This window comes from Heterocephalus glaber, unplaced genomic scaffold (genome assembly GCF_053883595.1).
Source record: "Heterocephalus glaber isolate CG9 unplaced genomic scaffold, H.glaber_assembly_v1.0 deba00001538, whole genome shotgun sequence".
Taxonomy (NCBI): Eukaryota; Metazoa; Chordata; class Mammalia; order Rodentia; family Bathyergidae; genus Heterocephalus; species Heterocephalus glaber.
The window spans coordinates 1410485-1427386 of record NW_028258333.1 but is presented as its reverse complement, the minus strand read 5'-3'; the positions used below and the strand labels follow the sequence as shown (position 1 = coordinate 1427386).

The 16902-nt window shown below is 42.7% G+C and overlaps 1 protein-coding gene across 6 annotated transcripts in view; it reads left to right on the top strand.

Annotated features, from left to right (window-relative positions):
* Ctnnd2 (catenin delta 2) overlaps window positions 1-16902 on the top strand; it is an 871879-nt gene that overhangs the window by 510812 nt on the left and 344165 nt on the right. For all 6 annotated transcript variants that reach the window (XM_087189427.1, XM_004845189.4, XM_004845188.4 and 3 more), the window contains one exon: window positions 13413-13607. In XM_087189427.1, coding sequence (XP_087045553.1) covers window positions 13413-13607 — 195 coding nt within the window. The remainder of the gene's footprint in view (window positions 1-13412; window positions 13608-16902) is intronic.

Below are 16902 nucleotides of genomic sequence, written 5' to 3'. Positions count from 1 at the left end.
GTTGCTATAACAAAATACCTGAAGTTAGTTTCTTATGAAGAAAAGACAGGTTCAGTTAGCACAGTTTGGAGGCTGAAGATCCAAGATTGATGGCCTCATCTCCTTTGTCTTCTGATGGTCTCTGTGACTGAGTCACTACATGGCAGAGGGCGTTGTGATGAGAGGATGGGTCACACGGCAAGACTGGAAGGCAGAGAGATTCAGGAGCCTTTCATAACAACCCTTCTCTGAAGAACTAAATGGGATTCCCCAACAACTGCATTAGTCGCTGCCAAGTCAGGGCCTCTAGTGACCTCCTTAGCTTGTGCTCCTCCCATTTTGTCATTGCCGCACTGGGACAGCCTTCCAACCATGACCTGTGCGTGAAAGCCACATACAAACCAAAGCATTATCCCACCACATTTTTTTAAGTAAGGAGCCCATTTTTTTGGAAAGACTAAATCATCTGGAAGTTCATATCAGCTTTTCATTCTTGACCTGTGCATAAGGGTACCAGGAATGTGTGAGAAATCAGAGACTGAAGGCAAGCTGTGGGTATATGGGAAACTAAAGAGGACTAGTTTGGGGACCCCATAAATGAACCAAGTCCCGGGCAGTATCTTGTTCCCTTTGAGAAATGGGTTATGTGGTGAACAGTGCCATGGTTTGCTGGTACTGAACTCTGAGAATTTGTCTCGTTTTCTTTAAGCCTGCAGATCTGACGGGGGTGATAACAATCAGTATTCTAGTGGGAACTGCTTCTATACACCATGTAGAATGACAAAAGGAACTGCAGAATGGGAGCAGGGAGACTCAGACACACATAGAGCCCTCCTTTGACCGGCTGCCAGGACTGTGGCTCCATGCTGGGTCCCAGCACCCAGTGCTGGGGAAAATTTTATTGGTGCTGGAACAGGGTGGGGTTTATCCTTCATTTCAGGGCTCTTGCCTCTAAATTTAAAGTCAGTGGTGCATGGATGCCAAGATCTTCACACACACATTCACTGTAGATTAACTAAAATTGAAATATCTGAAATCTCTAAAGGCTAATCCCATAGAGAGCTACATAATGTATTTATTGTCCCATCCACATTAAGGCACCTAACTTTAATACCAAGAAGAAAGTATCTCGAGTCTCCCTGCAAGTAAAAGGAGAAAAGCATTTAAAGTACTGGGCATCTGAGGTCCTTCAGGGTACAAAATGAGTACCCTGCAGATTTCTGAGCCCGGACCATGCCTCAGTCAGTGAATTTAAACAAATTGTATGACTGATTCTGGTAAAGCTAGTCAGTAGATGAAATGATTATGGTCCACCAATATCCAGACGTCTTTGTTAGTACAAAGTGAAATGACAATAAAAGAAGGTAACAAATTCTCCCTGAAGTGAGCAGAATGTCTAGAAATTAGAAACAGTTAACAGAAAAACTTGGCTCCACGAGTATTGAAAATCTATAAGAGAAAGAGCCTTCTGCCCGACCTCTGAGTTTCACGGCTCTTTGGAAAATAGTTTTCTGTCTTCCTTAGGGCTGAGCTGCCCTTTGCACACAGACCTAGAAAGCTGAGGATGTTGTCTCACAGGCTCACATACAGAGCAAGCAGCAGAGGTTAAGAATTAAGAGATCATGAGAATAGGCAACACCTTGCCCTGGATGTCTACACATCTCCTACAGTGTACTGTAGACCTTTCCAGGAACAGACAGACAGACAGACAGACAGACAGAGGCTGATCAACTCAGCCTGTAAATATAATATCTTTAAAGAGATATTTTTGTTCGGTGTCCTAGATGGTCCCCAACACACAGCTGCTAGGTCACTATATAGGGGGAGCTCACGCTGAAGTTGGAATTAGCAGTGTGTCCTGATGCTCCGCAATTCAGCTTTAACAGTCTATGTCTGGACTGGCAACATGGTAATGCAGTCAAAACCTCCCTTAGGAGGTAAGCTTCTCTTTCAGCAGTACGAAACGGAAGTCAATGCAATATCTCTTTAGGATGAAACATGCACATGCACACACACACACACACACACACACACACATTCAGGTCTTCCCAAGTGCTGCATGACCTTCTAAAGTGCCACAACTACATGGTAGTGTCTCACTTTTGGATTGCTATAACAAATATCGTAAGCTGTGAAACTTAAAAACAATGGAAATTACTTCCCTCAGTTCTGGAGACTAGGAAATTCAAGATCAAGGTGCTGGTGGATTCTTTATCCAGTGAGACCCATCTCAGTCTGTCTTCTGTGTCCTCACATAGTAGAAGGGGCAGAGGTCTCTCTGGGGCCCCTTTTGTAAGTTCGCAGATCCCATTCCTGAGAGCTCTGCATCTCTGACCTCATTGCCTCTCAAAGCCTTTCCCCCTTAGCATCATATAAGAATGTTGGGGAGATGCAAACATTCAGACCCTGGCAGTCAGTTCACTTGCTCACATAGACACATGCAGCACCCTTCACACTGGTCATATTCTTATAAATGCATTGCAGTTTTTCTGAATGGAAAAATCAACACAAGTTGAGTGTCTAGGCTCCAGGAGCATGGCTCCAATCACTGGGTACCATCCCAGTGGGTGGCTTCATACTGTCTTCCTCAGATAAAGATGGCTCCTGAGAAATGGCTGGGAGAGTTTTAGCTAAGATCGACATCATCAAGTATGTGTGATATTAGAGAATTAACATTTTACTGACCGCAACCACTACCCAATGACAGTTATGCATGCATAACCCAGAAATGAACAGAGCTTTACAATGCACATGTACATACACAGATATTAAAACTTTTGAGATGAAAAGAATCCAAAGCAAATTTAATCTCCCCAGCACTGTTTATTATACAGTGTAATTCCTCTCTTCTCAAACTCTTTTTATATATGCCAAAATTTATGTTGAGCAAAATAACAAAAATTAGTAAAATGTTGATGTAGAAGAGTTATAAAATGTAAATATAGAGAATGATTCATCTATTTAGCAGTTTATTTGTCATTTTCTCCCTATAAATTTTGTTGAGAGTTAATGCTATCTTTTTCTTCTGAAATTATTGCCAAGGCTACTCTGTGGGTGTTGAAAAATAACACTACAGAAAAATGATACAAAGATAATGCATTTTAACTTTTCATTTTGGAAGCTAAATGTCCGAATTTTGAAAGGTTATCTGTCCCGTCTGTCACTGGTAGATCTAAAGCAATCTGAGCAAAAAGTCTCTTCTTTAAGATGCTGAGGTGCAAAATGTCTGAGTTGAAATACTTTTTCAAAATATTGCACCAAATTTGTGAAGAAAACTGCATGGTGAAGCCTACTCTGTCTGGCTAAAGCTTTCTCCTTGTCCCTATGTTAAGAATTCCACCCTTGCTCTTGGGTAAAAGCCATATAATCCAACAGGAAAATTCGGCTTTAATTCCTCCAGCACTCAGCATTTGGGAAAATAGAATGCACCTCCTTGGAAAACTCAGCCTGCCTGCCTGCCTGTCTGTCTGTCTCTCTCACTGTCCTGTTTGCCTCTCAGTGTAACAACAAGATGGAACAGGAACACCATGATCTGGTTTCTCTCCCTGGAAGAATCCGTCAGTATTGATAATAATCAGGTCTGGAAGCCAGACTCCAGATGCACTGTTCAAGTGTGGCATGGACAGGGTGTTGAGAAGCAGCTGTTGAGAGATAAAATGACAGTCATTGAATTTTATTCCCCTGTTGATAAAGAAGAGAATGTGTGTGAATATGAGACTGGCCATTAAAAACTGTGGTGAGCAGATAATTAAGAAAGCACCAAATAATAGATTGCTTTGCACCCGTAGTTAATTGGGACCATAAGAAGATAGCAAGCACTGAAATTCTCGGTCTACTCCAGCCAGGTAGGAGATGGGCTTTGAAGCCAGTTTTAAATACCAGGCCCCTTCCGGGTAAAAATTAACCTTCACATATTGCACTGCTTTACACTCACAGGTCCAAAGACTTTACGAGTCTGAAATCTAATTATTTGCCCTTCTCTACAAAGATATTATAATTCAGAAATCCCCCTTCCTTGATTCTACCCAGTCTTGCTAAGAAGGGTCTGGGGTGCTTGGGTAGAGCGTTACCAGGTTCTATCAGAAGCTGTTTTTACAAAGATTCCCAAGTTCACAGCACACACACACTTGTCAGAGCTCTGACTCCATCCCCACATCCACACCCAGGACAGAACACAGGGCCACCTCCAGCCCCAGAGGAGCTGCCCCTCAGAAAGTCCCTCCGCAGACAAGGATACACCAGATGCAGCCCAAAGGCCCTTTCCAGAGACCTGCAGAAGGGAAGGGAGCAAGGAGAGGCAGGAAAGGCCCTGCCCAATCGGAATGGCCACAGGCCCCAGCTCCCAGGAATTCCCCAGCAAGAGGCTGACTGCAGCCTGCAGTGTGGCAAGCTGAGGACAAAATCCAGCTTCTCCCTTCCCTGCTCTCAAAGGCATTGATTGCTGCCTTCCTGCAAACTGCAGAAACCGAATCTCCATCCAAAGGGAGCCCCCAACTCCACATCCCAAAATGGATGTTCCTGGAGATGCTCTAGACCCTTGGCTTACAAGGCCTGCTAAGGGCCAAACCTCAACGTGTACTTCTTCAGATCTTGCATCTTGCCCCACATCTATCAGACCTGACCCAGATGTTCCAAGCCAGGTAACTTAATGGAATCATCTGAAGAGTGACTAAACATTCCCCTTCCCTGGACCCATTTCTCGGTCCTGGTCTGGAGTGGGCCGCTCACCTCAAAAGTTTTTCAGAAAGTCTCCCACACACATTATCTCTAGGGAGGAGAAGCACAGAGCCTAGCTTATGTGTTCACTGTGGCAGTTTAGGAACTCTAGACACAAACTTTCCCATAATCGCTAGAGAAACACTAAACTCACAGCAGAAATGAGCCAGTCCATCCATAAAGTCCATCCTGTTGATGGAATAATGCTTTTTTTCAGTCTTTCTCCCTAGAAGTGACTCTGGCAAATGCCAGCCTGCTGCATGAGCCTTTGTGGCCCCCTGGTGTGAGCCTGGCCAGCTGGAGCTAAGGCCAGGATCTCTGCAACAGCCCCAGAGGCTCCTGTCTGTCATCATGGCTGCCTCAGTGTGTGCCCGCCAAGCTGGGCTGCTGAGCCTGTGCTGAGGCCCACCCTCGTGGCCAGCACCAGCTGCTCTTTGGCCTGGGCCTTTATTCAGGCTACTTCTGTCTGCTCAGGACCTCAGGGAGACTGTGGCATTGATATCTCTGCCTCGGGGCTCAGGCCGGTGCCAAAGCTGCAGTCCTCTGGCGGTCAGATGCATAATCACAGCTAAACCTGCAGCTCCTGGCTGCTCAGAAAAGGCACGCAGCACCAGCTTGTCCCGGGAGCTTGTTAGAGATGCACAAGCTCAGACCTTTCCTCAAACCTCCTGAGTCAGAACCTGAATTCCAATCAGGGCATTCCTACGCACATGGCACTTTGAGAAACACCAAATAACATGTGGACTACACTTGGAGCTACTGCCCGAGATAAGAAACCGAAAGCAGCTATCAGGGACAGGTGCCACACCACCACTGTTGGCATAGTGTGTTCCACTGTACCAGTGGTATTTTAGACAAATAGCTCCCACAAGCTCCCCATTAAATTGGAGCTGAGTGTGAGTTGTGACATGATATTATACCATCCATTTCATGATAGGCAAGGAAGCAACAGGACCTTCAGCTGAAAATAAAAATGGAAATGGTCCATCCTGTGAATGCAGATTTTGGACTTTACATTGCTTGTTATATCCCATTACTACTGTCTCCTGCCTTTCCAAATGCCCGTCTGCAGCAGAAAGAATTGAACAAAAGAAGCCTGTTTTCCTAAAAGCTGGGGAAGAAATGCTTGTGGTTAGAAAGAAAGTACAAGAACAAGCAAGGGGCATAATCCTTTCAAGAGATGAGAGCACAGGGACCCAGTTACTGCTGTGTCCTGAGTAGTGATTTTGTCCAGTAAATTATTCTCACTGGAACATACTTGGATCACAGCAGATTACAGTATTTATCTGGTAAAAGGATGAGGTTGTTTAACTCATTCCTGTTGGCTTGAACCACTGGCGGTACGTGTATGACATACGTCCCATAGGGTGGCATGGGGACAGTCCCATCAGGGGGTACAAGATGCCCAATGGGGCAGTCATGCATGTATGGCATGAACATGTTAATAGTTACAGTAAATTGTATTGGAAAACTCATCCAGAAAATTACAGGAACCGACCCTACTGTGTTGTGTACACTACCAGAGACTACAAAAGTAGTCAAGGCTTCAGTGACAGTGACAAGAGTGAACTAAGTCAGCATAGAATATGAAAATCTAGGATTTATGGAATGATGAACTAGGAGAGCATTTTTCTTTGTAAAATTGAAATGATGTAGAATCATTTTATATCCTCACATTGAAAGTATTAGGCTATAATGCAACTTTATCGTTGAATACATATGAATTAATAATTTTGCTTCCAAACATCAGTGTGAAACATGGCTCCTAGCCTGTGTGGGAAATGTGTCCACATAGTGTGGTGCCTCGGTTCATGAAATCAATTCCTTCTACCGTTCTGGTCGCAAACCAAACTAGACAAGAACCAAATCACAGTTCCTCAAAAGGTCAACATTGAACCTAACCTTGAATTTATCGAACTTGGTTTGTGACCAGGATTGTAGAAAGAATCGAGTTCATGAACCAAGGCACCACTGAATTTTTACATGTATAACAATGTGAAATATGCTGTCAGATGAACTCAACGGATTAGGGCTCATTTGCAAATGAAATTCAGGTCCTAAACTTGGCTTTGAAGACACAGGGAAATACTTTGGAGTCCTTCAGGGTTAATTTATGAGTTAGTAGAGGAGTAGGAGTTAGATTTTGGAATTCGATTCAAGTCAGAAGCAAAAGTAAAGACTAAGAACAGTCAATTGTAGTGGAAGGAGCCACTTCACTTGCTTGCTTAGATACATTTCTGAAGCAGCAGTGGGCACAGCTTTTGTGCTTTCCTTTGAGGTCGGTTTCATCATGACAAGGTGTTTCTCAGATCTAAGGTGTTACAGTTGCATCTCTCACCAACTTTCCTTTGTGAGATCATCCTGCCAACCAACACGGCATTTAGTTTTTGTATTTGTAAAGGTGATGATATGAGGATATCACTTATTCTCCTAGAGTTAAGGATATTTAGACATCAAGCCAAACTTTTTAAGAGGTTCAGAGTCCACAAAATAACTATGACAAGGCCAGCAGCTCTCCCAGAGCAGGGCTGCTCCCCACAGATTTCACAAGATTTTTGTTTTGTTTTTCCTCCTCCTGGTTCTGGAGATTGAAGCCTAGGGCCTTCACACTGAGCTGCATCGCAGCCCTTGTTTAGTATTTGATTTTGAGACAGAGTGTAGCTAAGTCACCAAGCTGCCCAGGTTGGGTTCACAGTTGCAGTCCTCCTGCCTCAGGCTTGCGCAGTGCTGGGATTACAGATTGTATAATATTTTAAGAAACTGCATTCCTAGATTCTACGCTAGATTTTCCTTCATAGAAATGTATAGCTTTTTTCTTCTGAAGATAGTTTTTTTTCTCAGAAATGAAAGGCTGTATCTCTGTTACCTGGTCACAAACACTTTGTCTGTTTGTTGCCTCATGACTACGGCTGTGTCATTTAGATCATTCTCTTCCTCCTTTTTCTTTGCAAATAAACGTTTAAAACTGAACTGCAACCTAATATTAATATTTCAAAAGGAAACCATGCAAAAATTTACTTCTTCGTAAAAGCAAGTGGATTTGCATTAAATTGAAGTTACAAATCACAGATCATAAAGGATTAAAAATCATGAATAGGTCCCCATGAAAAACAGAATACACTCATTTTGTTGTACTTAGTAAAATAACTGGCCTAACAGAAATAAATGAAATTGTTTGAATAAAGCCAAAAAATTGTCATTTGAAGGTTTAACATTAGACACTGACACTGGGGATTTAGCTCAGTGGTTCCGCCGCCTGCCTTGCAAGCGCAAGGTCCCAAGTTCGAGCCCCAATACCAAACAAACAAACAAACACTGAAACATTAGATGCTGACTTTTTGCTTCTAAGTTGGCTTCCTCTTCTTCTCATCATGCACGATGTGGAGGTTCACAGTGGTCCCTCACAGAGCGGGAGGTTTGGGCACTCACGGAAACCTGCATCGCTGTGCCTCACTTGTACTGGCTCACTCGGAATCTCTCAGAAGCTTTATATACAAAGCAGCCCTTCCCCAGAATAAACTAACATTTGAGAATTACTCATTATTCTAGGAAATGGAAATGCAATGCAAAAGAAAATGAAGTTCCTTGGAGCTAACCCATCAGTTATGCAATTCCCGCATGGTTGTTATGTGCCATCTCCTACTGAATGAAATCCTTTCGATATGAGTGTGGCAGCTGTGATTGTGAAATTTTGAGCAGTAAAGAAATCTGGCCGTGACACTCAATTGTAATATGAACCAGGAATAGTCCATATACTTACTGATATTTCTTTTAAAAGACAATGTGGATTAAACAGACACTACTACACTCACTTCTGAGACTATTCTGAGTGGAATCTCCCACAAGAGGCCTTTGATGTTGCTGCTGGTTTCCTCTGTCTGAGGCAGATACAGATCTCTCTTCAGTGGGGCTCAGCCTGTCTTCTTGTATAGTTCTCTGCTAAAATGTAAGATGCTCAAAAAACTCTTCTAAAGCACACTACCCAAACAGTACACCCTCCTGATGTTTTGTCACCCCTTTCATATCCTACCACACATCTTTGTACCTTTATCTCCACCTGCTTGAATGTGGGGACTCACTTATTTTCAAAGCTAGGGTCTTTGTCTATCTTGATCACATGATATCAGTTCCTAGAGGCTGCTGAAGACTCAGTAAATGTGTTGAGTGAATGAATGAATGAATGGGTATGAATTGGCACACATAAACAATACACATAAAATCTAGTGCACAGAAATTTTGTAGAAATCGTTCTAAAAATGAAAAATGTTCCATTTTGCTGGTCTAGTGAGTCTAGCTGGTTGGAATCTCTGACCCATTGAAAATATGGTATGAAAGATTGACAGACCAGGCAGGGAGCCATTCTTTTGCCCTTTCGGCCTCTTCATTATTTTCCAAGTCAAGAGTATCCTGCATGTCGGTTGCTGGCTTCTTACTGAATTAGCAAGGCTTTGTTATCTTCAACATGAAAGTGTAATTTATGCCCTACATGATTCTAAAAAGAATTCCATCTTTTCACACTAATCTCAACATTTTCCTTCCTTTTGGATTCCTTCATTGCTGCATTCTTTGCAGTTATCCATTAGAAAGCAACATATATTTTCCTAAGAAAAAGAAACATAAGTTTTATATTTTGCAATAATATTTCACAAAATCATGAGAAAAATCTTTGTTTAGGACATTCCAAATTGAAATCTCCACGTTGCTTTTGAAATTCGGATAGTTTATTAAGTATTTGATCATTTTTAAATCAAAAAATATGTATGGAAAAGATGACGTGTTTCTCGATTCTAAAATCCAGTGGCCTGAGAATGCTTGTTTTACGTTACCTTATTAATTGCAAAGCACTTTTACATATGCTCTCATCTAAATTCCCCCAAAATCCCAGGCTGTCCAAATGCATATAATTATGTCACCTTTTTTACTCTTGAGAAAACTGTGATTCAAAGAGTTTTATTTATTTGCTTTAATTCACCCAGCTGATGAGAGACGTATCTGGGGCAAAATTCATGTCTCCTTAGTACAAGTTCTTTGGGCAAACTAGCACAAAAGCAGCAGTGAAATCACAAAGTATCCTGTAATCTGCTTCTGTTTTCTTCAGTGTTTTGAACATTATGCATTAACACGCTGAAGCCACCTTTCATGCGCAGAATCTGACTGTGAGCCATGTTGGGCTTCTATGTAGTAGTCACTCGTATAAATGATATTGTTTGAATAAAGGGAGAAATTATGAATTGGAGGGTAATAACATCAGATGCTTAATTTTTCTTCAGTTGTAGCAATGGCACCAACCCAGAAGTAGGGGTGTCTCCGGTTTCTTGCTACTCCTGTTGACCAGTCTTCCCAGTCCCTTGAGACCTTCGAATGGCTGTCTCCCTCTCGGTCACAGCACTGAAGTCTGTCCTCTCTCCCTGCAAACCCGCACCTCTGTCAAGTGGTCAGCAGTCTCGTGGGTTCTGTGCTGTCCCAGCGTCCCTTCGGATCAGCCCCAGCAGCAGCGAAGAGCTGGCTCTGAGGCCCCAGGTCTGAGAAACTGCTTCATACCCAGTGCTGGGGCAGCTTAAAGTGCACAGAGCCCATCCGGGGCAGTTCTGACATCCTGGGGCCTTCTTGAACTCTCTGCATCCTGAAAGCTGAGTGCTTACGTTTCCGTCATGAGTCTTCAAACCCATTTTCAGAAACAAAATTGTCTGTGAAAATCTCCATGCCTGAATTCTCAACCCCCCTTCTTGGAAATGTGAAGAAAAGAAATAGGAAGAGCAAAAACACATGCTAGAATTGAAATATTAATGCTGAGGTTGTTGCTGAAACTGAAACAGACGTTTTTCTCACAGGATATGACTGCAATGATGGGAGGTTTTCAGCGCCGTGGTTTGGGTCTTCTCTTTGACCCATCCGTATTTCAAAGCCACTTTGCCATTCTGAGGTTCTGAGCCTCAACGTGGCCAAGGTCAAGTTCCCAGAGTTGTTCTCCACCAGAATAATTGGCAAGAACACTGGGCCTTGACATCTGTGACTCTTTGGACCAAGTCAAAGTTCCCTCAGCACTTTTCTTATTATAATAGTGCCATTCTAGCTCCTGACACGGATGTAAAAGCTCATGAGTGGTGTTTTGAGTCCACTGCAGTGATTAGGACTGTCAAATAGACCATAACGATGAAAGAAAATCCCTACTAAAGAAACGTACATTTTCTTTGAATCAGCAAATACATACGCCATCTAGAGAAACTTGGGTACATATTCCCAGAAGTGGCTTGTAAGAAACTTTGGCTTGAATTTTCCCAAGACAAAGCAGACCTTGTTAGTAGGGATCTGAGGACATAGTCTTTCTTGAGCAAGGGCGGTACAAGACATGCATTTCAGCGGTGGCACTTTTAACCTTTGATTTCTCTGCCTTTCTTCTGTCCTTTAGTCCTCTCTATGCCTCTGACCACCCATGAAGTATTGAAACCTGACCACAATGGATAAAATGAAGCATAACACTGCTTTTAAAATGCCTGTGCTCATTCAGCACTCTGCATAATGCTGAAATGCACAACTGTATTTTCCACAAATGTTTTCCCAGGGAAACACCATGAGCTTATAGTTTTGCCAGCAGCAAGCTATGAGGACAAAAATATACAGTATACTCTTCAAATACTTAATAATTTTAGTCATAAAATTCTTTTATCGATATCAGTAGATTGAAAATATGACAGCCACAGATGTAGACTTTACCTTAAAAAGCTTGCGCCTTGCCTAGGACTCATGGTCATTAATTTGATTAATAGCGCTTATAAAAAGTTCCTAGTACCTAGTAAATGCTTGTAACAAGAGGATTTTCACATACGGCCTAAGATCATGTCGCTGAAATTCAGCAGCTCTTCCACTTGTTCATCATTGGATGTTTTTTGAGCCTTAGAATAAAGCAATGATGATAAAGTTACCGGTCTAATCTACCAGAGATGGTTGACTACACAACATTTTGATCTAACCACTTGTTCCCCCTTTTTTTACACTTTTGAATCCTTAGAATATTATCAGAACTTCAGGAGTAAGAATTGACAGCAAGAACTCAAGGTGTATTGTCCGTAAATATATTCCTGGAGAATCTAAGCATGGATAATATTCAGTGTGATGTTGGCATTCAATAAATCAGATACAGCAACCCTCATTATGCAAAACAGTTGTTTCACATCTATCATTCACCTCAACACTATCTAAGTCAGAAATTATTTAATTACTGCAAAGAGAAAGGTAAGGAACTTGCCTGCCCTCCTCCTTCCTTTCCTCAAAGCATTCAGTGCTTTTTATTAATATGGAATTCATAGAGTTCTCAGCATTGCCCCTATCATTTAGAAAGGTTTTCTGTTTACTGCAATAGAATGCAGCCTGTGCTAAACGCACCAGTAAACATTTATGTGTCAGTGATTTGAAAACTTTTGAATGCCTTTTACTCAAATGGGCCACATGAGGATCTTCACCCTATCTGGAGATATGTTCATGAAGAAACAGCACTATTGTTAAGTATTTAAAGACTTTGGCTTTCCAGTGGCCTCTGGTGAAGGCACTGAACAAACTGAATGGATGAGGAGCTGTCACAGACCCCATCAAGTGCAAAGAATTCCAACACCCTGTGGCTTGAGGCTGGAATGAAGAGCTCAGGATCTAGGCTGTTGAAGTTGGTTGGTATTTACAGCTCGATGGGCCACATGGGTATTAGTTTGGGGGATTTCACAGCAGGGTCATTCGTACGGCCAGCTGTTTTCTCCTTGGTTCTCGCATGTGTCATCAGTTGTCCATGGAGAGACAGTGCTTCTCCTGGCTGCCCCAAGTCTGTCTCATGCTGCAGTTCCCCTGCCATTTCTCCTTTCAATATTGGCTTTTAATCGGTGTCTTCTCTGCTGTCTTTCAGCTCACCCTGTGTCCCTCATAAAAGTCACTTTCTGAAGCACAGAGACTGCTTCAGGAGACATTTTCCTGTCCTTCATAGCGACACTTTCCTCCATACTATGCATGAAGTGTCACAGCAAGAGTTCACAAATGCTGGGAAGCAGAATGACTTGTAGCCTCAATTTATAAACAAACCCGTTAGTGACAACCATTTGTGTCTTTCCAAAGAGGACAGCTAAATGCAAATGCTTCCATTTGGAGAGTCAGAGTAAAGGAAAACAGCTCACACATCTTTTTCTTTGATATCGGCTTCTCTCTGGGATTTAGGCTGCTGTTAAGTCCAAACATTTGGGCTCATCCACTGTCCCAGGAAGTGCTGATGGAAACAGATTCTAGGCCACTTCTCAGGAACAACATCAGGATGGCTAAGCCACTGTGGCTCATTCATTTGCTCAGCCTTTAAAATAATTTCAGTGGTACAGTTTTAGCTGAAGGGCTATGAAATAAGAAGAGGTCATTCAGGTTGACTGAGCACCTGATTTCTTCGATGAGGAACCCAGTTATGTCCGTTGGGCCCTGAGCAAAGCGATGTTCTCTGCTCCTGTTCGGTGTGGGTTTATCTGGGGAACATTGCCACCCTCTCAGTGACATCGGCTTTGGGCACAGAGCAGGGCAGCTGGAGGATGCCAATAAGCTGACTCGCGTGACGGCTCGGATCTCTGCCATCACTGCATTTGGTTCTGTGCATATTTCAATCATTCTGACCCCCTCAAAACTTCAGATGTTGTTGGGTAAGATGTGGCTTGAATGTTAGCTGAGCCTTAATGCACCCTGTTAATCCATTTCAGCTGGGTCCCGAGCCTCGTACAGCAGCCAGCATGGGCACCTGGGCCCTGAGCTTCGGGCCCTGCAGTCCCCAGAACACCACATAGACCCCATCTATGAAGACCGCGTCTATCAGAAGCCCCCTATGAGGAGTCTCAGCCAGAGCCAAGGAGACCCTCTGCCACCCACACACACGGGCACCTACCGCACGAGCACAGGTGAGTGGGGTTCCGTGTGTGTGTGTGTGTGTGTGTGTGTGTGTGTGTGTGTAGCACTCTTCCCGTAATCACTGGGACCTGCTTCTGCCATCAGTGTCCGTGCTAATAATGGTGGGAACACAATATGACTCCCCTGCACCTGTCTGCCTGGGCATACGCTGGATGATAGAAGTGCAGTGAGGATGGTAAACCTCTTTTGTCAAGCAGGAAAAATTAAAAGAAAATACTAGTGCCGCATAAATCCATACTAACTTACTGAATGAGTATTAAGTATTCCAATATAACACAGCCATTATACAGGACATAAAAATGCAAAGGCCTGATCATGGTAAGTGTTTTTTAATGGTGTGGTCTACCTATTTGGCAAGCTTGGGGGAAAATATTTAATAAAAATGTAACATATCTAGAATGATTCATGCCCACTAATAGATTGAATCATATGAAATTATTGCTGAAAGGGCGGATGCTGGCAAATGCATATGATTCAGTCAACTGTGTCCCTCCTCTGGATTAAATATGTATTTTTAATTGTACACAGCCGTGGGGTACATGGAGAAGGACAAGTGATTTCCAGGCTGCATAGCCATTTTGCAAAGTAACTGGTCTAATGTCACGATTATATTGCTAGAGAATACTTACCTCAACTATAAAATCAACTTTTTAAATCAATTTAAAAACATCAATAATTTCATCTGTTATAAAGCTTCACATGGCTAAGTAGACAGTGGTGATGGCCTTGCTGGGTTTTGGGCAGCGTGGCTCTCTCCTTTCCATCCGGGCACATGTGGGATAGCTGGCACTCATTCCAAAGCTTGGCACAAAGATCCCGGCAGCAGTGTAGCAATTTTGTTGAACTGCAATGTGATGCTAAATCCAGGCAAGCTAAGCTACTTTTATAGTTGATTATTGATTTTTAAATTTTTCAATTTCGCTGCATAAGAAGGGAGACACAAAACACTTCTTATTTATTTTTGAGATCATACATGCCATCTAGTATTAGTAATACATATCCTGGTTTAGATGAAAAGGAATACCCACTTGTTCTCCCAGATTTCTCTTACCTTCAGCCTGCCGGATCCACTTCTGTCTGGAGTTGAATTAGTTGAACATTGAGTTTTTGCATATAATCAACTAAGGTAATCATATTTCCATGCATCCCTTGTTAAAAAAAAAGAGGTAACAACCTCAGTGACATTCAATACCTAATTTGAATAAAAACTGACAACAACAAGGTTTATTGATTCTCTGTTCCATATTCATATGCTCTTAGAATTATCTCTTGTTAATAAACTTCTGCAAGTTTAATGAAAACTGGCTACAATAAGAAAGAAGAATTTAATTCATCTATGACACATTAAAAATAGCGGACGGTGTTTTCTCGAAACCTGGGGTCAGGGAGCAATAGCAAATGGCCAAATCTAGCTCACTGCCTACTTTTGTAGCACTTAAAAGCTAAGAATGATTGTTATATGTTTAAATGGTTGGTGGAAAGATCCAAAGATGAATAATGCTTTGGGGTGGGGAAAATGACATGAAATACAAATCCCAGGGTCCAGACGTCAAGCGTTGGTGTACAGCCCGGGCCCGCACTCTTCTGTGTACCCCTGGCTGCCTGGGCATCACAGCAAGAGGTGAGAAGTGAGAGGCCATGGCAGAGACCATCCGACTGGCACAGCCTCAGTTGTGTCCTCCCTGACCCTGCGCAGGAGCAGTTTGCTGGCCCCTGTCCAGAGCCATCCCTGGAGAGCCATCCTGAGCAAACAGTGTTTTTCCTACTTTCTCCCTGAGGCCAGGCAACGGTGTCCTCAAAGCTCTTCCAAGGAGAAGGCCCGTCCACCCCCAGGGCTGCTCCAGGAGCTGCCAAGGCTGTGACATCCAAGTGTCCGAAACCTGATGTCAACCTCCGCCTTTGAACTTGGGAGAGTTTTAAGAAAATACGATGATCTATATAATACGATGGAAAATTCCAGAAGTATATGGATAGACTTTTGGGAAACTTGTGGAGAAAGGGAAGCCACCTTTTTGAGCGCCTAACCATGAGCTGCATGCTCTCTCCCTGACCTGCCTGGGCCTTGCACATCCATTCCTGATTCCTTCAAGTCCTCACACTTTTCTGTGCTGGAAATGGTCTCTGCCAGAGCCTACTATTGGGGGAAGGGTGTGTGTGTAACTTTTGCTTACATATTATAACCTGCTATGCAATATTAAATTTTGTTTAGAATACCATATACCTGAAGATAGAAATTATAAAAAAGCTGAAGTTAAAAATAGTTATAAAATAGATATAAGGAAATATCCTAAGGTGTCTTCGCAAGATGTGACAGAGTCATCTTTCATGTGCTCTGTGTTGCACAACCCACACTGGAGACCACTGGACAGACCTGGAGCGGTTACCAGGTAGATAGATGTCCTTTGGAAGAAGAGGACTGATTTTTGCAAAGATGCTTAGATTTGTAGTGTTTAGGACACCTGACTGTTAGCTCAGATTGGTGGCTGAAGCAATTGACCAACTAGTCTTATCTTTCTGTTCTTAAGTAAAAGGCCCCAGCAGGAGCTCCTTCATTTCCAACTGGAGCATTTCACACAAGCCTTCAGAAGACTAGGACAGGGTAGTGGAAAACCAGATGGTTCCCACCAACAAGTCCACTTTGGGGAATGAAGAAAAGTGGAAGATGTCTCAATAATCAGAGAATAACCAGTTGTGCATTGAATTAAAACTGTGAGAAAGTAAAGTTAGTCAAGCATAACAAAAGTCCAGGCACATAGCTACTTTCTGGAGCTGTTCTAAATGCTTCGAATAGATCTGCTAATCCGCAGAATAACCCCAGGATAAAGATGACATTATGTTGCTCCTTTTATGGATCAGGAAACTAAGGCACAGAGCCATTGTCCAAGGTCACACAGATTAGGTGGACTCAGTCTCTAAACCTTCACACCCACACAGGGTCAGAATAGATCCTGGGCATAGCAGACCATATGTTTCTAAACATCACCATTTACAAATAAAATAAATGCACATCTTCATCTGCATCTGTGGAGATTCAATGCTTTAGCGATCCTGTTAACTGAGTAATATCTGTTGAAGACATTGTGTGCTAGGTGCTCTGGCAGATCCAAAAAAGCTCAAAATCTACTCCATGGCCTTAATTGTGTTTTGTTTAGTCTCAGAGAAAGACACAAACATGTACAAGATTGACTGACAATGTATGGGAAAGTCCTAAAGAATCAGTGAATATTCCTGACAAAATGAGAGCACTCAGCAGCATGCTGCGTCTTTCCTTGCTGGGTAACAAGT